We start from the raw sequence: 23,773 nt of genomic DNA, 5'->3' as shown, positions 1-23,773 counted from the left end.
ATTACTTTGTAACTTAATTTTGCTTTTATGAACTGTAATGCAAACATCTTACATGCAGGATATCTGAAATGTCACCCTGTAAGGGGCATGTCCCATAGGTTGAAAACCACTGTCTTAGGAGGTAACTTTAATACTTTTGTCTGGCTGCATGCGTCTGCTGAGGAGCCACAATGTGTGCAAGTGAGAGAGGTCAGTATTTTCCCTGTGCTGGGACCCTGGGCATCCTGGGAGCCTTGCCAGCTGCTAAGTTCAGGTGCCTACCTCAGAGGCCAACAGGGTGTTGGAATGTCCTTTACCTGCACTGCTTGGTAGGGACTAGAGACAGAAGCCATGCTCGTTCTTCTTACTGAATTCTAAGCCTGCCTCTTCTGAGATAAGACATTCTTTTTGTTCTTGGAATTACTGCCTTCTGTGCCTGTGATCTGTCTTTGTTTTTGTCCCATCAAGCCTGGATACTCTTGCCTTTGTTTGCAAAGTAAAACAAAAACAAAAACCAACCAACCAACCAACCAACCAAACAAAAAAACCCACCTCAGACCCAAGCATGATGGTCTCAAATTTTCCTCCAAAGCCTTGCTGGGTTAGGCAGGCTCCCTGACTCTGTGATAGGGAGAGGGACAAAACAACCCAGAAGGAAGGCACTGTGTACTTGAGAACAGTTAAGAGGCAAACTACTTCCTGAAGAGGCTACTATTATTTATCTGATGGTATACAGATGTTCATAATACAAACAACTAATGGGCTGCTCACACAGGGAAAGGATAAAAGGGATATGCGGCCTGAAATCTCTCAATAATAATTCCAATATCTTAGTCAGCTAAACTCCGTTCGGATGCTGTACCATCACTTTAATGCTAATTATTTCTTTCTTTCTTTTTTTTTTTTTTTTGGTTCTTTTTTTCGGAGCTGGGGACCGAACCCAGGGCCTTGCGCTTCCTAGGTAAGCGCTCTACCACTGAGCTAAATCCCCAGCCCCCTAATGCTAATTATAATAAAGAACTCTACATGCTATGTACCTCATCAACACTATCATGTTTTCTCTAAGTTTTACCCAGAAACTTACAAGGCCTGATGGTTTATTAGATGCCCACAGGTCCTATTAATTTGTTACGTAACCCTGAATGTGTAACTTGGACCCATCATTCTTTCATTAAGACATTGCTGCCCAATATCTTTGAGGTGGAACCAACTGCCAACCTTGTAACTCTAGCTGTGCCTGCTTAAAACAATCATAGCTGGGCCTTTTAAATCTACTTGTATGCAATTAGGCTTTAAGTATATGAGGTCTCAAGGTTTTCTGTAGAAACGAGGGTATCTGGGCTAAGCACGAGGGAGGAGGGTAAGGGGTGTGTGCACCTGTGCAGCTATGGGAACGCTCATACAGGGTAAAGGCAATGTAGCAATAAAATGGCTGCTAACGGGGCTGGAGAGATGGCTCAGTGGTTAAGAGCACCCGACTGCTCTTCCAGAGGTCATGAGTTCAATTCCCAGCAACCACATGGTGGCTCACAACCATCTGTAATGGGATCTGATGCCCCCTTCTGGTGTATCTGAAGACAGCTACAGTGTACTTATATATATAATAAATAAAATAAATCTTAAAAAAAAAAAATGGCTGCTAACGGTATCCTGCTACAATCATAGATCAGTGTCTATCCATCACCAGATCAACTATCACCAGAAAAGCTTCTTCCTGTCGCAGAAGGGAACAAATAGAGAGACCCACAAGCAGACGCAGTGTGACAGATCTTAGAATACCCCATCCTAAAGGGATGTCTCCATTAAATCTCTCCTCCAGGGCTCAGAGAACTCTGGGGAGCAAACAGTGCCTTTCAACACAACAGGACAGAAGCCCACAGGGCCTCACAGAGACTGAGGTGGCATGCCCATGTCTAGCATAAGCCCCCATCCTTAACCCAGAAGCCCTTGCCATTTGCAAAGAAAAAAATCAGTTCTCTCCAACATACTCTCACTGGGCATATAAACCACTTTTAAGAATAAGGCCCAGCAGTGGATGGCCAACGCAAAGCCAACTCAATAGTAACTTTGCCCCCACCCCCCAGGGCTTTTGTTCACTGTGGTTTCTGATTTGGTCTTTATGAGACTTTTGTGTTTGTATCTATACCTGTTTGTTTTGCCCTAATCAGCTTTTGCTTTTTTTTTTTTTTTAATCATTTTATCATTATTTTCTTCTATTTTAGCTGCCCATTTGTTTTTGAGACAAGAAAGGATGTAGATTTGGGTGAGAGGGAAGGCGGTGAGACCTGAGGGAGTAACCATAAACAGAATATATTGAACAAATTTATTTTCTATTAAAAATGTGGGTTAGGGGCTGGAGAGATGGCTCAGTGGTTAAGAGCACTGACTGCTCTTGTAGAGGTCCTGAGTTCAAATCCCAGCACCCACATGGTGGCTCAACCATCTGTTAACAGGATCTGACACCCTTCTGGTGTGTCTAAACAAACAAAATAAATAAATCTTAAAAAAAGGGTTAAATCATTTTAGGTAGGATGAGTTATATAAGTGATAAGTAGGCCTGGAAGGGTGAGCCCCCTGGAGGTGCTGAGTCCTGAGAAGGCTGTGCTAAGAGTCAGTGCACACCAGATTGCTCTACTTGTCCTCCTTCAAATGGAGCTTATAGAATTTAATTTTGTAAAAGTACATACACAAGGTTCAGGAAAGTGAGGTACCCAAGTTTTCGTTCCAATTTTAGTATATGTGCTGCCGAAGCGAGCACGGCATCCAAGTTTTCAATAGATTGTTTTTATAATTTAAAGTTTAGTTTGGAGGCTGGAGAGATGGCTCAATGGTTACGAGATCTTCCAGAGGATCCAGGTTCAATTCCCAGCACCCACATGGCAGCACACAACTGTCTGTCTATCTCTAGCTCCAGGGAGTTACCTTACCCAGGGGCTCAAACACCTACACACAGATATACAAGCAGGTAAAACACCAATGTACGTAAAATTAAAATAAATCATTAAAAAATTACTTTGGTGTTAAGAGTTTTCTATTCAATAACTGTCATTTTTAAGGTTCAAAACATTTTTAAAAAATTATTTATTTTATGTGAATACACTGCAGCTGTCTTCAGACACACCAGTAGAGGGCATAGGATCCCATTACAGAAGGTTGTGAGTCACCATGTGGTTACTGGAATTAAAATCGGTTTTTTTTTTTTTTTTTGGATATAAATCGTGTCTATTAAAAATTGGTTATGGAGAATTCAATAGTTGAGTAAAGTGGGTTAAATTTACAATATACTTTCAGGGTTAGCCATCCCCAGGCTCAAGTAGTACGTTCCCTTGGACAGGTCATATACTGCATGCTAGCCCCTACAGGATAAGTCTGCTGCTCCTATCTCTGGCTATACCTCTCTATCTATAGGGAGGATGGATTACTCCCCACATGTAAGGAGTCCTTAAGACAGCTTTAAATAAGACTGGGCTCTGTCCCAGGGTCCCAGGGTCAGTCAGCAGTGGACACTCATTTAAACACTAAGCTGCAGGTGTCATCCTGGGGATCCACCACACCCAAGGAAAGAAGGCAACACTGTCTGAGGAGTCAGAGACCTGGCCTGTAAAGGTCCACTCAGACCAGCCTGTCTGCATCACTTTCCAGAGAAGATGGGTGACCAGCTCTTCAGCCTTGTTCCTGTTGCAAACCTGGAAAGTAACAGGCCTGAAGAATTCAGTAGCGGACATTTGGAGACCGGGTTTAGGATGCCCCATCTTCCCGCTGTTCTCATGGTAATATTAGCTATACTGTTTTTTATAGGGCCAGCCTAGCCACAGCATTTCCCCAGGACTGTACTCTGACACAAAGGATTTTATTAGCTGTTTATTAGCTCTGCTGTATCTAGGAATAATAGAATTGAAAAAAAATTGATTTCTTTAATGATTGTATTCATCCATGCATCCAAATAATAGTTGGTCCTTGAAGATACTGTAAATATTTTCAAAAGAAAAAAAAAAAGAGCCTTACAACTTTGTAAAAGGCCTACATCTATTAACTGATGAGAAAGAGGCCAACAATCCCTGGTTTACAGCTGACCACCTTACTCAGAGGCCCCATGGGTGCTCATGCCTTCTCTTAGGTCTAATGATTGGGCCTTGTTTAATTAACTGATTATTAAACTTATTTAAACAGCAAGCAACCTGTTAAATTTATGTACCTTAGGGCCCAATACAGCCCTGTATAATGAGTCAGTGCTTTGGCTCTTCCAGAAATCAGCCGCCAAGTTCCTCCATTTTGTCCTGGTTTTAGCTGGCTTCATCTTGTGCTTCACCCATTATTCCCCAGGCCACACTAAGGAACCCTACTGAGTAGAACATTCTCATTCAGCTGCACCTGCAGCTTCTGAGCTCCAACATTTTATAACATAAAACAATTAGTTTTAATAAATCAAACTGACACCGTGGAACCCCCCACCTCACACATGTAATTTTGTTTGGGGGTCTATGAACTCCCTACTATAGGCATTAGTCTGCTGGAGAACAGAGGACTGTTATCTGATCTCCGTTGAGTGGCATTCTCCTGTGTCTCGTGTGGGACAACAGTAACACTCTTCTTTATGACAAAGTTCTCGGAAGCATTGCTTGGGCTGGGCAAATGCCTATGATGCCAGCACTCAGTAGGCCAAGGCAGGCGAGCGGACTTAAGACTAGCTGGAGTTACACCGTGGGACTTGCCTGCAAACAAAACAGTCTGAGGGCTAGAGACATTGCTCAGTCCATGGGGTTCTTGTCAACCCCATGAACTCTCCCAAATGGCACAAACAAAACAACAAAAAAGAACAATTGCGGTGCGATATGCTGGTCGTCCCAGCACTTGGGAGATGAGAGGTAAGACGATCAGGAAATTCAAGATCACCCTTAAACACTGGGTTTAAGGCCAGCTTGAGTCACAGTGAGACTATCTCAAGAATAAAATTACAAAAATCACATAATGCTAGATGACCTCAGACATGGGACTCTGAGGCTGGAGGATGGTTAATTTGAAGCTAGCCTGGGCTACTGTAAGGAGAAGGGACCTTATCTTGGATATGGTGACAGGTGAGGGACATGGATGGCAGAGTCAGTCTCAGAGCCTGAGATTCATCAGTCACTACCCACTTGGCTCCCACTCCCCATCTCTTCCCTAACTTTAAGCATAGGGTACATTCCTGTCACAGGCTTTTACTGCTCTCTTTGCCTGGAGTGCCCTTTTGCCAGGATGCATCAGGGCTAGCATGTTAGCTCCTTCACATGACTCAAGGGTCACCTCCGGAATGAGGCTTCCCCTCCCTTATTTATTTCTGTGTGCGTGCATGTGCCAGGGCACAAGTGGAGATCAGAGGAAAACTTTTCAGAGTTGGTTTTCTCTTACTACCTATTGGTGTGCCTGGGAGATTGAATTTAGGCCATCGTACAGGCAGAAAGCACTCGACAGCTGAGCCATCTCATCAGCCCCACAGTGACCTTCTTTGCAAAGTTCCTGTGTTAAGTTTTCATTGCTGTGACAAAACCCCAAGGGTGAGTGTGGTTACTGTTGCTGCTACTGTTATTGATTGTGTAGGTTCAGAATCCAGGGTCTTCTGCACAGTAGGCAAAGTGCTTTACCCCTAAGCCACACTCACACCCCATGAATTTTATTTTGACTCACATTTTTTTGGCTGGCTCCACTGTTTCTAGGCTATAGGTCACCTGTATGATGATACAGACTTGCTCACTCATAGAAGCCAGGAAGCAGAGAGCGTTGACTAAGAGGTAAGATTTGCCTGGATCTGGGCAGTACTATCCCATCAGCAGGTGGGACAGGGTGGGAAAAAGAAGCAGGGAAGGGAAAATCTCATTAAGGCAAGCAGGCACTTGTCTCCTGACAGCCGGGGCACGGGCTGTATACTACGATCCCTCCTATTACAGATGAACCGTCTGAAACCACGTGCCAGACAGAAATTGTTTGTCTCGGGAATACAGTCCCAGTGATGACCCACACATCAACTTCTGCATGCTGCTTTGTTTTCCCCAGAGCACTCCAGAGGCCTCTGAACAGTGTAGTGCTTATCCTGTCTTTTCACTCTGTCCTTTTCACTAGCTCGTAAGCCGGAAGACCATGGTGGGATGCTTGTTCTATTACCTTGTGCTATTTATTGGTTTGAGAATAATTCCCAGAGCCTTACAGGCTGATGCAGGACCACTACGAGCCTCTTGTCACTACTGTGCCAGGGACTATGCAAATGTGTCAGAATTGAGACCATTGTATTTTCTCTTAGGGTTAGCCATAACATCACTGGCTGGTGTACTGAGGCAAAAATACTCCAATAAAACAAAAAACCACCACCACCAAAACAAAAGAAAGCAAAGCTTTCTTATTTATTTACTTATTTTTGAGGTGATGTTTTACTCCGTAAGCACTGTAGTCTGGGACTTACTGATACCCGACAGGCTAGCCTTAAACTCATGGGATCTTCCTGCTTTGCTTCTGAGTCCTGAGTGTTAAGTTGCTTGGCTAAGCAGCAAGTTTGAAAAACTATTATAGATACCATAGGTGTTACTGCATAGAATATGCCAAAAAGGCACCTCCCAACCCCCAGGCTACAGCATAGGGTTGAGCACACACACACACACACACACAAAAAAAAACAAAAAACAAACAAACAAACAAAAAACACTTGACTTCACACCAGAGCTCCTTTTTTTTTGTTTTTGAAACAGGGGTTCTCTGTGTAGCCCTTGACTCATTTTGTTCAAGCTGGCCTTGAACTCACTGTTCTACCTGCCTCTGTCACTTCAGTGCTGGGATTAAAGGCATGTTGCACTGTGCCCAGCCACAACAATATTTTTCTGTTTCTTAATGCAACACACTTCCTAAAGTTACCCTAAGTAAGTCAGAAAACACAGGATCCCAGAGTAAATTATTTAAAACAAAAAAAACATAAAAAACAAAAAACAAAACCCACAAACATACATACACATACCCCAAACAAGAAAAGCTTTAGAGTGACTGAACTTTTAGGGTTGGAGAGTGGTCAGTGGTTAAGAACACTGGCTTTCTTTCAGAGGACTTGGGATTCAATTTCTAGCACCAACATGGTAGATTACAACAGTCCCAGAGGGTCCACGCCCTTTCCTGGCCTCTGAGGGCATCAAGCAGTCCACAGACATACATGCAGCCAAAACATCCATATATACTTAAAATAAAAATGAAGAAAATAAAAAAGTGACCAGACTTTCACAAACTGGAAACTTTGAGCTGAGAGGAAGAGGAAAGAGATAGGGAAAAGTTTAAAACTTACTAATTATGTTCTGTATGAGAGAGCATTTTAAATACAGTAACTCTTATTTTATCACATAATAAAACAACCAAACCTGATAGGAAGTATATTATAAATTAATAATACTTAGCTAGAATTACTTTTAAAAAATCCCTTTAAATATCTGTTTAATCAGCACAAAGAAGGTATAGGAATGATAAGCACAGGGAAACTTATGATTATAGCCAGGAATTAAAATTACAAAAGAGGCAGCAAAATGTCTTTGATTTTCAAGGGGTCTGTGAGACGGGTCAATGGCTGCAGCCACACCTGGTGGCCTGAGTTTGGTCCCTGGGTCCCCCCATGAGTTTTCTCTGACTCATGAGTGCTGTGGTGTGCGGGACCCACGTACACAGATGCAGAAATCAGTAATAAAGTAGAATTCATGTCTTAGAAAGGAAGGAGAGGAAAGTTCCCGAGTAGCCTTGGCTCCTGAGGTGGGCTCCGGGGGACGCTCACACAGAGAGCTAGGAAGGGGGTGGACTTACTGGACACTGGCCTGGTGATGTCCACTGGCTCCACTTCTTCCTTCACTTTGATCTCAGGAATGGGAGGCCCCAGGACCGTGGGAGGAGTGCCGCCCACAGGGGCTGACGGTGTTGGTGCAGCAGCAATGGTCGTGACGGGTGGAGTGATGGGCACAGCTCCGGGAATGGTAGAAAGAGCAATGGCTGGCTGGGATGGAGGACTGGCTGCTGCGATCATGCTGGGAATGGTCGGTGGAGGCTGCTGGGCAGTTGGAGGGACGGCGACGGTAGGCTGTTCGGCATTTTGATTGGATATGGTCTCCAAGGACACTGTGACTGGAGTGGCTATGGACACGTGCACTTCGGATTTAGGTTTGGTGCTGAAACAGAGAGAGTGCATTATGTAGCGACTGAGACAAAAGTGTTGTACTGGAAATATCTCCAAGGAGGGCTGCTCAGTTCTTGTTAAAGAGCACACACAACAGATACCCTATTCTTTAATCTTCTATGTTCATCTTCAAGTTAGCTCTGGAAGAGAGCCAGCTCTTCATTTCCTCTGCCAGGACTGCGTGCAAGGCCTTCAGCCAAGCCTATGCTGTAGCACTGAGCTGGACTCCAGCCTGTGTTACGAGGCTGGGGATACAGGTGAGAGCTAAGTGCTTGTCTAGCATGGTAAAGGACCTAGCTTCAATCCCTAACACAACAAAAACAGTTTTTAAAAAATTCTTCACACTGTCAAGTTTTTATATGAAGCAATTCATCTTAATTAGGAAATAGTAAACATCCAAAAAGAAATTCCTGATGTCCTATCACTGAACTGCACTATGGGTTTTTAGGTTGCTGCTGTTGCTGCTGCTGTTGTTGTGGTTGCGGCTTGCTATATGCACTCCTGCCTCTGCCTCGCTTCCAAAACAGAGACGCTACTGCATCTGTCTCCCAGGTACTGGGATTCGAGGCATGTGCCATCAAAAAGGGAGTTTTTTCCCTTTAAGGTACAATTATATTCATGTTTCCTGGGTACTTGATATATTTTTTTAAATATTTATTTTATGTATTTGAGTACATGGTTGCTGTCTTCAGACACCAGAAGAGGGCATTGGATTCCATTACAGATGGTTGCGAGCCACCATGTGGTTGCTGGGATTTGAACTCAGGACCTCTGGAAGAACAGCCAGTGCTCTTAACCACTGAGCCATCTCTCCAGCTCCTACTTGATATTTTCAAATGATTTACTTAGGTGTATGTGTGTGCCTGCAGAGGCTGGAAGAGGGCACTGGATCCCTCAGAACCGCCATTACAGGCAGTTGTGAGGCTCCTAACCTGGGTGTTGGGCCTTGGGTTGTCTAAAAGCAGCAAGTGCTTTTGACCACTGGGCTCTCTCTCACGCACTCATAAGAAGTTTCTTACATGGCTGAGTTTTATAAAGAGGTGGCAAAGTTCCAAAAGATACAAAGAAAACAGAGTGTTCAAGGTCCTGGGATCAATAAAGTCCAAAGTGTATGTCTTGCTGGGCACTGCTGCTCTGGCCTGTGATTGCAGTACTAGAGAAACCGAGGCTGGGAAGACTGAGTTCAGGGTCAGCCAGGACTGCAGAGTCAAACCCTATTTTAAAAGCAAGAAAGGGAAAAAAAGGGCACAGGGGAGATGGCTCAGTGTATAAAGCACTGGATGTCCAAGTTTGAGGATCCAAATTCACATCCCTAGAATCCATATTTAAAGATTTTGCTTTGTAAACAATGTGATGATAGGTCAAAAGAAATACTATTTAACCAGATGAAGCTTGGGGATGTTGTACGTGAGCAAAATAAGTCAGTTACCAACAAGCCAGACCTGGGACCAGACGCTTCTGCAGAGGACCAGAGCTCAATTTCTGTTACTCATGTGGTGGCTCACAGCCCCAGGGGCTCCATTCTAGGGGGTTCTATGCCTGCTCTGGACTCTCAAACACCAAGGATGCATGTGGTACATACAGAAGTAGGAAAAAGACTCTTACACAGAAAATAAGTACTTTAAATGAATAATAATTTAAAAAGCCACCTTCTCCAGCCACAGACTAACAAACAAACAACCCCAAAAAAAGGCATGAGAAGCTCCCCGCTTCCAGCTGTTGGTCACGGTTGTTCAAGAGACACTAGAACATTATAGGTTATCTCTGTTGCTCTTAATTGCACCCCAGAGGGAAGGTTAAATCCTTGCTTGTCAGAGACACAAGACTTTGGACACAAGGCCCAGAGGACTGGAGCTGGGTCTAACCTGAAAGCCGTCTCTCTAGTTTCCATGGTACCAACAGGCCTAATGCAAACTTCCAAAGGAGGGAAGCAAACACTAGTCCTACTGCAGCCTCCAGGGTGCAACAGTGGTAGACACACCTTACAGTAGCCAACAGTTTCCTAACCGGACTTAAGGCCTGTTCAAGAAGAAGACATCTTGCGTGGTAATGGAAACCTAGCTAACTACCTGGGACTCGTGAAGTCATACATCTTAGAAGAGAACCTGGAACTGATGCTCTGCGGCATAATCCCTAACGACATTTAAGTATTTATCCTTCTACCCAAAGATAAATGTAGTTCTCACCGTGCATCAAAATCAAGGAGAGTGGTGTTTTTTTGTTTTTTGTTTTTTTTTTTTTGCAATAGATGGAGACCATTATAGGAAAGTGACCAAATGTAGAGTTGTGGTACTTAGTTCCAAATGATACGTCTGCATCAGAACTCTGGTATTCACCCTCAGGAATCATTAGAGGTGAGAGAGAGACTGTAGAGCCAGACCACAGAAAGTTTACTGTGAGATTATATCTCCCGAAAATGTCAGAGAAGCTCCACTCACCACCAAGTCTCACCAACATGGCTGCCTAAATATGACCTGATTAGAGACAACATTAATAGACATATTATTGTGGAAGAGGATAGTTCATGAGGCCTCAACTCTAGAGAAAGAACTACAGTCAGCTAAGGAGTGCTCAAAGCAGGAGACATAGTCTTCCCCAGGGAAGAGCGCACCAACTAGTTACCCAGTACAAAACAGTAAGCCCTGAAAAATATACGAGTAAAATCATATGGACCAATCAATCAGGTTGTATTTACATATTTAGGAACACACACACACACACACACACACACACACACACACACACACACCCCAATTAAAGAAAAAGAGGTCATGATTTTGAAAAGAGCAAGGGAGGTACATGGGAAAGATTAGATGGAAGAAAGAGAAAGGGGAATGTTAAAAATTTAAAAAGCTAAACACTATATGATTCTGATTATATGATTTCCTAAGTAGTCAAGATTCATATTAATAATTCATAAAAATGGCTGTCAAGGATTACAGCCGGAGGAGGGAAGGAGTTAGCATGTAATGGATATAGAGTTTTAGTTTGGGAAGATGTTTGTCAAAACTCAAGTGTATTTAATACTAGGCATAACACCGTAATACTGATAACTACTGATGCACAGGCTCAGTAACTGGCTCAGGAGGTTTTCCAAAAAATGAAAGGATATCTGACAAGTAAATCACTATCAGAATATATAAAGAATTCTGTACCTAGAATCGCAAGTGTTCACCACCATACCCAATTCTGAATATCGTTAGTAGTGGCGTGCTGTTTATTCATTCCTTGTTCCTGTTTTCTGTATTTACTTGAGTTTTTTTTTCCCTACTTGTTTGGAGACCAAGACTTGATATATATAAACTATCCCGCTGCCTTAGCCTCCTGGCTCTGGGATTACTTATTTATACCACTGTTACGGGTTGGTTTCATTGCCAATCTGACACTACCCAGAGTCAAGAGGGAACCTCAATTGAGAAGCTGTCTAGATCAGCCTGGCCTTGTGGACATGTCTGTGGGACACTGTCTTGAGGGCTAATTGATACAGAAGGACTTAGTACCACTGCTGAGAGGTTGTCCTGGACTAGGTAAGAAAGCTGAGCATGGGGCAGTGAGCGAGCCAGTAACCGGCATTCCTCCATCGTACTGCCTTCAGCTTCCTGCCAGGAGTCACTGCTCGCTCTTCCCTGAGTGATGGACTGTGATCTGGAAATATAACCCAACAAACTCTCCTCCCCAGGTTGAGTTCAGTAACTATTTTATTGCTACAGGAGGTAAACTAGAACACTTTTTACATCTTATTTTATTTGGGTGAAGGAGTGTGGTACACATGTGTCACGGCATGTATGTGGAGGTCAAAGTTCAGGTTACAGAGGAAGTACTGTGTGTGCGCACATGCACATCTTTATGGGGCTGTTCTTGCTATGTACAGGCATGCACATGGACGCCAGGGGTTCACTTCAGGAGTTTCTTTCTTTGCTTTCCAGACAAGTCTCTCAGTGAGCCCGCAGTGCACTGAGTTGGTTCAGAGTGGGTGGCAGCAATCAATCGTCCTGTCTCTGTATCCCCAGTGCCAGGATATAGATAAGGATCACCACTCTTGGCTTTTATGTGGATGCTGGGGACTAAACTCAGGTATTCAGGCTTGTGTGGCAAGCCTTACAATTGACTGACCCATCTCCCTGACCCCAAACACTCGTCAATGGTTCAAAGTCACTTTGTACAGCCTCACCTGGCATGGCAGACATTTTAATAATCCTGCATAAAGGTCCACAGTGACAAGTGCTAGCACTCCCTTGCCCTGCCTTTTCTCCTTCCTGATACACTCAAACCCAGGAGCACATATGTACTATTATTTACTCGATAATTCTGTGTTCCAGAAACATTTCTGTAAATCACGACCTAGTCATTCTATCACCTTTGCTGCACTTTTACTCTGCTGCTTTATTGGGGGAGGGGTAGGTTCCTCATGTCTTTCACAGGCAATCGAAATAAGGCTGATGGAATGTAAGCACATCTGTTTAGCTAGTAGATGATGTTTCCAGATGCTGAAATGATACTTGACACAAGGCGTCTCTAATTTCATTACTAAATGAGGTTTAAGAAGCATATCTAAATATAGAAACATGGCAAGTTATTAAGTAAATAAAAAGTACAGAACTATTCAACAGTCTAATTAGATAACTTTGGCTTTAAAAACCCATGATACTTCTGTATGAGGTAGTAGGTATGTACAGCCCCACTCCTTGGGGAGCTAAGGTAGGAAGATCACTTGAACCCATATCAAGACCCCCATTTTAAAACCAACTTACTTCTATGCACGGTCAGAAAAAGGCATGGAAGGTCACACATTAGAGCTGTTATTAATTAGCATTATTGTGTGATGGGGCTGGCAGGTGGGTGGGGAACAGGATATGATTTTGACTATACTTTAAATACATACACACAGACATAAATGAATAAAATCTATTACTCCCAACTCTTCATTTTTAACTTTTAATTAATTTGCTTTTACTTTTAACTTTTTAAAAAAAAAGATTTGTCTAGGGCTGGAGAGATGGCTCAGAGGTTAAGAGCACTGGCTGCTCTTCTAAAAGGTCCTAAGTTCAATTCCCAGCAACCACATGAGGGCTCCCATCTCTAATGGGATCCAATGCCTTCTTCCGGTGTGTCTGAAGACAGCTAATCTTTAAAAAATTATCTACTTTTTATTTGTGCATGTGTGTGTGCATGCCAGAAAGCGTCAGATTCCTTGGACCTGGTGGCTGAGGAAGCAAACAGATTTCTGGTAGAGTTGCGAGTATGCTTAACTGCTGAGTCATCTCTCCAGAACCTATTTTTTAAAAAACTTTTTTTATTATTGGGGGGGAGGCACCCGAGTGTCACGGTGCACATGAGGGACCAGAGGACAACTTGCAAGAATCAGTTCTCTTTCTATGATGCGGTTTGATGACAAGCATTTTGACTCACTGAGCCTCCTCCCTGACCTTGTCTTTTTATTTTTTAGGGTTTTATTATCTTTTGAGAGATTTAGGGGTCAAAATCAGGGCTTCATTTATAACAGGCGAGCACTCAACAACAAAGCTGTCAGTGCAGAAGGAAAAAAGAACCCTGCCCTCAGATAACAGTGTGACTCGGCTACCCAAACTGGTCTCAGACTCATGGTCTCAATTAAGTCTACAGCTGTACTTGACTTTCTTTGATTATCTTTTCCCAAAATTTAATCATTACTTTTAGAATTATAGTAAGGTGGGGATTCTCCTGTCATACCTCAAGTGTGAGATTAAAGTTGTGTCTCACCACGTCTGGCTTATGATGCCATTTTGTGTGTGTGTGGTCTATGCACAGGGTGTACATACATGTACATGACGGTATGAGCACATGTGTATGTTGAGGATAGAGGCTGACATCAGGTGTCGTCCTCTCTGACCATTTGCCATTGTTCTTCTTCTTACTATTTTTTTTTTCTTTTATTTGGGGCTGGAGAGATGGCTCACCAGTTAAATATTTTATTTATTTTTGTATGTATAAATATTTGCCGACATGTATGTAAATGTACCATTATTGATCGGCTGGTAAAGAGGAGGGAGGAGGGCACTGGATCCCCTGGAGCTGGAGTTACAGATGGACATGAAGCGCCATGTGGATGAATGCTGGGAACTGGACCCAGGTCTTCTGCAGAAGTAGCAAGCAGCAGTGCTCTCAAGTGATGAGACAACACTCCAGCACCATCCTGACCCCGACTTTCAGGGTTTTGTTTTTGAGACAGGGTCTCACCATGCCGTATTGGCTGGCCTGGGACTTGTTATATGGACCAGTTGGCTTTTAACTCATAGACATCCACCTGTGTCTGCCTCCCATGTGCTGGGATTAAAGGTGTGCACCAGGAAACTCAGCCACACTTTGCTTTTAATTTTACTTCTGTGGATGTGCTGTGCTTCTGGGGGCAGTGTATGCATCTGAGTGGAGTGCTACTTGGAGCCTCCTGAAGTTACAGTGGTTGCAAACTACCTTACATGGACACTGAGACTCACTCTCAGGTCCTTTGGCAAGATCCACACCAGCTTTTAGCCTGTGAGCAATTGCAATCACAATCAATATCTCTCTCTCTCTCTCTCTCTGAGACAAGGCTTTTTCATTGAACCTGAAGTCCACATTGGCCGGAAGCTTCAGGGATCCAGCTGTCTGTCACCCAGTACCTGGTTTTACATGGTTGCTAAGGATCAGAGCTCAGCAGTCACCTCTCCTGCTCCACGATGCCATTAAAAATAAAAAGGAACAACTGGGTGACTGCTATGAGGCAGGCTCTGTGTTACATGCTTACACATTTCATTTAAATACTGGAACACTCTAAGGTAGAAGTTAACTATTCAGTGTGTGTTCACTTTGTAAATACTATAATGGCAACTGGTGACGTCGAGGAGGTGTGCAGGCCATGAAACTGGAAAAGCCACTAGAAAGAGGTACCAAAATCCCAATCCCACGTGCAGTTGGTTATGTGAAACTTTCTGCTACACAATGATGTATAATTTAAAGTACGAGTGATAAGAGATGCGCTCACCCTGCAGGTCTAGGTGACCCGGAAGCACTCCGCATGGAGCTTTCTACTCGAGGACTAGCCACGTCAGGAGGCTGAGGAGGGAGGAGAGTTTTCCGAACTGCCATTCTGAAAGAAATGAGTCAAACCCAGTCAATAGCAGTCAGGATACATTTGCCAAATACACCTTCTAAAAGTGCAATGAAAGGCTTGCCCAGCACATCTACTAAACAGTACAATGACAGGGTCTCTGTATGTCACCCTGGCTGGCCTGGCAATCACTATGTAGACCAGGTTAGTCTCAAATTGGCTTTGATCCTCTTGCTTTGTCTTCCTGAATAACAGGAACGTGCAGGTCGTCACACCTATCAACTATGTTTCAATCTGCTTTTTCCACTTTTTTCCCTCTTGATACAGTCTTGTTATGTAGTTTAGGTTGGCCCTGAACTCTGGATCCTCCTGTTTTAACCTTCTGAGACAATGAGGTCACAGATGTGTGTCCTCACACTAAACTTTTTACAAAATATGTAGCAAGTTCCTTCCCCACCCCTACTCACTTCCTGCTATAAACTCCAAAGGCAACCACGTAGTGACCATGAGCTACTCTAGCATGAGACGCCTCCTTTCTAGCACTTGTTATTATTAAAACCCATTTTAAGGCATTCACAATCACTACTGCGCCTTATGTGCTGAGAGAGATGAGAGCAAATTTTGGAGGTGCCATAAAGAAACTGACCATGAAAGAATCGGAGAGCTCCTATGTTGTGCAATAGAGGCCACATGAGGCTCTGGCTGAGAAAATATCCTTGGCTTCAGGGGTATGGATGTCAGAAGTGACTTTAATACTGTTTTCACTGTTTGAAAACAGTGGTGGGAACAAGGGTCAGATGAGACTGGATTTGAGAATTCTATCATTTCCAGTGCCCACTCACTGAACTACCACCATCTCACAGAGGGTATCCACCAGTCACCCTGGCTCCTGGGAAGAGACTAATTATCTGCTTAGGAAGTACTCATGCTGAAAAAGCAAGAACTATATAAAAAAATTGGACCTAAAAATATAATTGTGGTTTAAAAAGAACATATTGTGTATGTGCATACATGTATGTACCATGGTGACTGTGTCCTACCACATGCATTTGTTCTAAGGACGAAACTAAGTTCACTGGTTGTGCCTTTACACGCTGAGCCATCTCTCTGGTCCTCGACAAACTTTTAGGTAAACGTAACAACTTCCACACTACGCATAGGACAAAACACGACTACGTGTGTTCAGATGAATTAATAAAGATCAGGTATACATAATTCTTAATCCTTCTACATGTACATTTAATTTTACTTGAGAACAGGTTCTCAGTAGTGTTATTTTGTGTGTGAGTGTTTTGCTTGCATGTATGTCTGAGTACCATATTTGTGTCTAGTGCCTTGGGAGGCCAGAAGAGGGCGTCAGATCTCCTGAAAACTGGATTTACAGATGGCAGTGAGTCAATAGGTCGGTGCTAGGAATTGAACCTGGGACCTCCGGAAGAGCAGTCAGTGTTCTTAGCCATTGAGCCATCTCTTCAGCCCAGTGTGAATAGGTCTTTGAAAGTGCAATTAAATAAACACCTTGAGTAAGATCATTGTAAATTCAGGGTGTTTCCTAAATGTAACCACTAGTGCTTTAAGACAGAACAGAGACAGTGAGATGGACACAAAAGGAGGCCATTCCATATGGAGAGAGACTAGCATGATATGGTCACCAGCCAGGGATGCAAACAAGTGCCACCAGGACACAGGACAGAGGGACAAACATACACTCTCACACCGACATCCTGACAGGGACTATGACTGTCAGATAAACAATTCTGTTGTTTTAGGCCACCAAATTTATGGCTATTATGTAACAGTGACAGTCTCTAAGAAAAATCCATTGCAAGGATCAGAAAAACAAATTTCTCTAAAAAGCCAACTTTAAGCAAGATGGGTGTGGCAGCACACACCTGCAACTCCAGCACTTGGGAGACTAAAGCAGGAGGATAGTTCAAGGCCAGCCTGGAGCTAGAGGCTCTGTCTCTAAAACCAACAACAAACCCAAAACCATTGCACAAAACACAACCCAAATAACAAAATAAACAAAAGCTGACATGGATTTAAGTAATACAAATGAAACAAAATTTCTGATACCTAAAACCAGTAGAAAATTTGAACTGGATAGTTAATGTTATTGAAAATTAGGGGAGGAAAAAAGGAAAAAGAAAAAAAAAAGAAGAAAAAAAGGGGAGGGAGAAAGAAATAGGGGCGGGGGAAACAACTTTATATATATATATATATCCTAAAAGACATGTGCAAAATACACACAAATAAAACAATGTGATGACTAAAATTTGCTTCAAAGTAATTGGTAGAAGACAGTTGGTTAAGGGTTGGTTAGGTTAGTGGCATAGCTCTTGCCTAGTGTACACAAGGTTCTAGATTTGATACACAGACCACAGTTTTCAGTCAATTTATCCAACCAGTTAACCAAATGAGGAAAAGCTCCAAACAGCTCGGCATGGTGAAATGCCTGTCATCCTAGCACATGGGAGGTGAAGGCAGGCTTAGGGTTCAAGGCTGTCTCTGGCTACATAGGAACTTTGAGGTTAGCTACACAAACCTTTATTCTGAGAAAAGTGCCAAGGAAACTGGGGAAATAGAACAGTTGGGGACATAGATAGCATGATCTCCAGCACCTATAAACTAAGTGGTGGTTTATGCTAATCTTCCCAGCACGGCACTCCTGACACAGAAGCAGGATTAGACGTGCAAGTTTGCTAGTTTGAAGCCAGCCTGGAATACACAGGACTCTGGGAAAATCCTCTGGGAAGAGTTTCATCAGGGTCAGAAGACAGAAGCTGTGTTCCCAAGGTGCCTGGAGTTGAACCTCATGCTCACAAACTCAGTAGTATTATTATAAGAGTCTTCCAGATTGTACTGGTTTTGAAAGCATGAGAGGGCCATGAAGAGCAACTGAGGATTGGCAGGACAAGTGCAATGGGAAAAAACAGAACTGGTACCAGGTGGCAGGGCAGAGTTCCCAAGGAGAGCCCAGCGGAGGCTATTGGTGAAAGCATAGCCCAGCTACAGCAGAGCCCGCACTTTGGGGAAGCCAGGGCCCTGGCTGGGACGACCACTGAGAGCAGCTGCTGTGGAATGGAGGCCTCTTGAACCTATGAGGTGAGCTATGTGTGCGGTGGATAGCTCTGCGTTTCCATGGCGTAAAGAGCTTAAAGCCCTGCACTGACCCTCACTCCTGCCTTTCAAGCCTGTCTGTACTTTGCTTTTCCAGTGCTGATGGCATCACCTTGGCTGAGGAGGACACTGTGCCCACGTCCCACTGTGTTCTACAGCACAGGGCTTCCTTCCCTACACTGGAAGGCCTCTAGAGCACACAATACTGCCCATCACTCAAAACGAATCTTAATATGCTTGAACAACTGCTTGTCCTTAGCAACTATTTGTTTGATGAGAAAAAAATATACAAGGTTCACATTAAAGAAACCCCAAGATACATCCAGAGAGTTAATTATAGGCTATATTAAGAGTTCCAGGATTAGACTTTTGCTTTTTTGGGGGGAGAGGGTGTCTTTGTGAACTTGGCGAAAGTTGCAGTCACTTAAGAGGGGAACCTCAGTTGAGAAAACCTTGTCATACATAATACTGACCTACAGGCAAGTCTGCATCTTCTAGATTGATGACTGACACGGGAGGGCCCAGGGTTGTACAAAAGCAGGCTGGGCAGGCCAGGAAGCAGCACTTCTCCATGACCTCTGCCTCAGTTCCTGCTGAGTTCGGCCTTGTGTTCCTGCCCTGACTCCCTCCAAGATAGGCTGGGATGTGTAAGCCAAAGGGACCCTTTCTCTCCAGGTTGCCTTGGTTATGGTCTTTACCATAGCAACAGAAGCAAACTGAAACCTCTAGAGCTCAAGAGAACCCCTGAGGCATACAGTGTACAGTACATGCTTGGGACGATCATCTACTGACTGGAAGAGTCTAAATGTCCTAGTCTGAACGGATACAGCTTACTGAGTTTACGTGTTTTGGAGAGCTTTTTTATTTAAAATAAAATGTATGTCTGTGAGTGTTTTGCTTGCATGGTTGTATGTGTGTCACATGCACGCCTAGTGTCTAGAAGAAAGTAGCAGATCCCTTAGAGCTGTGGTTATAACTGTGGCTGCTGTGACTGCCACATGCGTGCATTCTACAAGGTCCTCCATAAGAGCAGGACACGCTGTGACTTCCGAGTCCTCTCTCTAGACCTTGGAGAAAACTGAGACGTGTAACAGAAGAAATTAAGTTGTCGCCTGCATTGGATGTAAGAATCTACTATTTATGCCAAGTACACTTCTGAGTCTACTCACCCGTCTGTGGCAGGCTTCTTCCGCAGGATGCTTGGCCGTGGAGAGGAGCCCTGGGCTGGCGTGTTGGTGCTAGCACTCTGACTGTGAGTCTGGACCACTGTGGTTGCTGCTGGAGCAGCGCTGAACGGACTGGTAATGGGGTTGGCTACAATTGTAGCTCCATCTGCCAGCACCACTGCTGAAGAGAGTGAGGACGGGGAGAAGCAGAACATCTATCTAAATGCACACAAGACACCAACACCATGGAGACGCTTCGTATTAGGTATTCACCCTACAGATGCTCCAATTTAAGAAGTAAGAGTGCCTAGTGTATGAAATCTTGTGTTCGATCCTTAGAAAACCCCTATCCTCAAAAGTAAGAAACAGCACTAGGCTTACTTGCTTACAAGGAACACTGGGAAAAGTCACCACGTCTATAATGCAGATTTTAATAACATGTATCGTTTTTTATTCATGTGTTTGGACCTTTGGCCACAGGTATGACTGCTTTCGTCTCCCAACCACTGTTAGGATTGGTCTATCGTAATACACTCTTATTTTTTGAAAATACATTAAAAAAACCCAACTAACCAATACTTTAAGCCCAAAGTATCATGTGATTCATATAATTTTATATGATTACTAGTATTTTGTCATGAACATTAATAATTTGTTCTTTTAACTTGAGCTTCTTACAGATCTCTTCTGACTGAGTGCAAGTGTGGATCAGGATGTTCACACATGCTATTCCTAAGATTTATTCTTTCACTGCATGTGTGTAGGTGTTTTGACTGCATGTATGTCTATAAACTGTGTGTGCACTGTCCACAAAGGCTAAGAGGCAGGAGTGGATCCCCTGGAACTGAAGATACAGAGGGCTGTCAGTCTACACACGTGCTGGGTATCGAGCCTGGGCTGAAACTGCTAAGCCATCTCTCAGGCTCCCCCACCCCCTTCAAGACAGGATCTCACCATGTAGCTCTGGCTGTTCTGGGATTCACTGTGTAAACCAGGCTGGTGTTGATTTCACATAATCTACCTGCTTCTGCCTCCCAAGTGCTGGGTCTAAAGGTGAGCACCATCTTTCCGGGCTCACATATTATTTTAACGTGAATAAACGTGAATTTAACGGTCAGCTCTTAGCAACTCATCTTACAAAGATGAAACGAAATACTGAAGAATTACCTGAGGTTACAAGGCCTGACAGTGGCAGGGCCAGGATTAAAACCCAGGCGTACTCCTTCCAAGCATTTGCTTTAAAACTCACTTCTTCTCTTTGTTGTGTTTACACAAATGACAGTGCTCATGTGGTTTTCTCACTCTGCTGAGGACGATCCCAGGTTGTGTGGCTGGCTTTTGATTAGCCCATTTCTGTAGAGCCTTTACCACCCCCCACACACTCTTTCCTGTCAAAGGGTTACATTTACCTGAGGTTTTGCCTTCAGGCTGTGGTTGCTGATTACCCATCGCTGCTGGCTGAAGCCCCTGAGTGTTGATTGGGGCTGCTGAGTGGATTCCTTGGGTGCCGATTGGTGCTGGCTGGATCCCTGAAGTCCCAATGGGTGCTGGCTGGATTCCCTGTGTGCTAATGGGTGCTGGCTGGATCCCCTGGATATGTCGGGCATGGGAAGCGTCCACAGTCATCAGCTGCATGGGGTTCAGGTGGACTGTAGATGCTACGCCAACGCCAGTCTGAGCTGTGATGGTGGAGTTTGGGGCCTGAGCTGAAACTGAAAACAACACAGAAGGTCAGCTCCAGAGAAGGGAGATAACAGAAGAGCGAACAGTTTACTCCTATGTAAGGGGTAGGGGGTGCATCCGAGTGGCAGAGCATTTTTACCTAGCACGTAATAAGGCTCAGGGCCCAACCCTCAGCTGCTGTTACATACTCCTCATAAAAAACTACGTACTAGTTGTTTTTCTTTTCATTACCTACCAATTTCTCTTTGCAAAATTATCAGGAATACAATAAAATTAGAAAGTTGGGCTTATAATTATAATCTTAGTACTTAGGAGGATGAGGCAGGAGGATTGCTATAAGTTCTGGGTGAGTCTGAGTTACATAGTGAATTCTAGGCCAGCTTGGGCTACATTTTAAGAGTCAGTCTTAAAAATAGTCTACCAGATTACAAATATTAGCTAGACAACAGTGATAAGAGAATAATATAAAACAACCCATGGGTTGACCAGGACAAGAATCTTTGTGTTAACCAACAGAAACAGTGTCAAAGGCACTTCTAACTCCACGTGTTGCACGTGTGGGTGCTCTTGGAGGCCAGAAGCACTCAATTCCTTGGGGCTGGAGTTACAGGCAGATAGGAGCTGCCTGCCCAATGTGGCTGTGGGAATGAAATTTGGGTCCTCAGTTAAGAGCAGTAAACACTCAACCACTGAGCCACTGCTCCAGCCCCACAAGAGAAATATTACTATTGGAATAACCATGAGGGGGTAGATCTACTTCCAAGGTTATGAAATATTTTAGAGTGCTTGAAATTTGAAACCAGTAGTACTGTTCAAATGGGAATATAAGGTCACACACAATTCTCAGTTTTCCAGTAGCCGCAGAGATGGTACAGTGGCGAACAGGACACTGCTCTTCAAGGGGACCCAAGTTTGCTTCCAGCACCCATGCGATTTCTCACAATCCCCTGCCACTGAAACACCAGTGCACTCGGTGACCTGATTTGGACTTCTTGGGTACCAGCACTCAGACTCGAACACAGCCACCCCTCCAACCCCCCATCATTAAAAACAAAAGTAGGAAAGAGGGGGCTAGAGAGACAGTCAGCAGTTTGGTCCCAGTACCATGTTTGGTGACTCAAAACCATCTGTAACTGGCCTCCGTGAACACCTGAGCTCACATACACGTAATGTACACACACACACACACACACACACACACACACACACACACACACACACTGAAAATAGTGAAATAAACATTTAAAAATACCGTCTTCTCTCAGTGACAACTAATAAACAAACAGGTCTGAAACCTGGTGTGGTTCATGTCTGCATTCCCAGCACACTGAAGGGGGAGGGTCACAAGTTCAAGGTCATCTCCCATCACATAGCACTTTGGCCTGAAATACAGGGGATTTTATTTCCAAGTAACAAAGACTTGGCGAGGCGGTGGCTCAGCAGGTAAGGGCCAGGCCTGATCATGTAAGTTCTACCCCCAAACCCACACAGTAGAAGGAAAGAACCAGCTCCCACAGTTATTCTCTGTAAGCCATCTTGCCTGCTCAGGCTTAGTTTTTAAAGACAGGATCTTATGTATCCCAGGCTGGACTCAAACTTGTTATGTAGCAGACAGCCTTGACGTTTTGACTCCCCACGCTCTTTGGTGTTCAGAATATTGGCATAAAGCACCAAGCTTGGTTTATGTGGCTTTGTATCAAACCAGAGATCTGTGGGTGATGGGCAAATGCCCCACCAACTGAGCCACATCCTCATCCCGAAATTTTTTATGGGGTGGGGTTGGGTGGTGGGGGACTGGGTCATGCAGAGCAACACAGGTAGGCCTGGAAGCTGCTATGTGACCCAGGCTAATCTTGAATGTGTGATCCTCCTGCCTCAGCTTTGTATGTGCTGGGATTCTATCATCTATAAAATAGCCCCACACTTGGCTCACTCTGGACAAGGCTGTCTGAGATCTAGGGAAAAAGTTATACAAACTCAAAAGCTAGGAATGTTTTCTAGGGACAGAGTTGGTTTAGCAGTTAAGAGTTAGTGCTTCCTGCTCCATCGCTCATGCTTGTGCTACTTACAAATGCTGGTAACGCCAGCTCAAAGGAATCTGACACACTTTGACTTCTCTAGACACTCAAACACATGTGTATATATTTACACATAAATAAACATTACAAAAAATGAAAAAAAAACTTTGCTAGGCATGGTGGGGCACACCTTTAATCCTAGTATTCTGAAGGCACAGGCAGACAGATCTCTGTGAGTTCAAGGGTAGCCTGGTCTACTAAAGATGACCTGGGAGTTCTAGACAGCCAGGTCTGTTATAAAGAGAAACCCTAACTCAAAAAACCGAAAGCCAAAATACCAAAAAACAACCCCTCCTCTCCCAAAAAAATCAAAACCCAAAACAAAAAAATCCACACTTATTTTTCCTGGATTATTTGATAAATTAGCATTTACAAATCAGGTTGGTAAATTAAAACATACCAAGACTTAAAACTAACCTGTAGAATACAGCTTCATTCAGAAATTATATCATTTTAAGTCACATGATTATTCTCAGGGTAGGCTAAAACTATTCAAATATCACAAGTAAGA

The 23,773-nt window shown here is 43.8% G+C and overlaps 1 protein-coding gene across 10 annotated transcripts in view; it reads right to left on the bottom strand.

Annotated features, from left to right (window-relative positions):
- Positions 1–23,773, bottom strand: part of Sap130 (Sin3A associated protein 130) — a 101,068-nt gene that overhangs the window by 12,270 nt on the left and 65,025 nt on the right. For 6 of the 10 annotated variants that reach the window (XM_006254605.4, XM_017601086.3, XM_063277388.1 and 3 more), the window contains exons 13-16: positions 20,911–21,213; positions 19,505–19,682; positions 15,150–15,254; positions 7,783–8,141 (exon numbers count right to left, since the gene is read on the bottom strand). In XM_006254605.4, coding sequence (XP_006254667.1) covers positions 7,783–8,141; positions 15,150–15,254; positions 19,505–19,682; positions 20,911–21,213 — 945 coding nt within the window. Of the gene's footprint in view, positions 1–7,782; positions 8,142–15,149; positions 15,255–19,504; positions 19,721–20,910; positions 21,214–23,773 lie in introns of those variants that run through there. The other 4 variants (XM_006254606.5, XM_063277386.1, XM_063277387.1 and 1 more) reach the window with 2 other exon arrangements.

Source organism: Rattus norvegicus, chromosome 18, assembly GCF_036323735.1.
Source record: "Rattus norvegicus strain BN/NHsdMcwi chromosome 18, GRCr8, whole genome shotgun sequence".
Taxonomy (NCBI): Eukaryota; Metazoa; Chordata; class Mammalia; order Rodentia; family Muridae; genus Rattus; species Rattus norvegicus.
The sequence above is the reverse complement of the archived record's forward strand: the minus strand, read 5'-3'. Positions and strand labels throughout refer to the sequence as shown.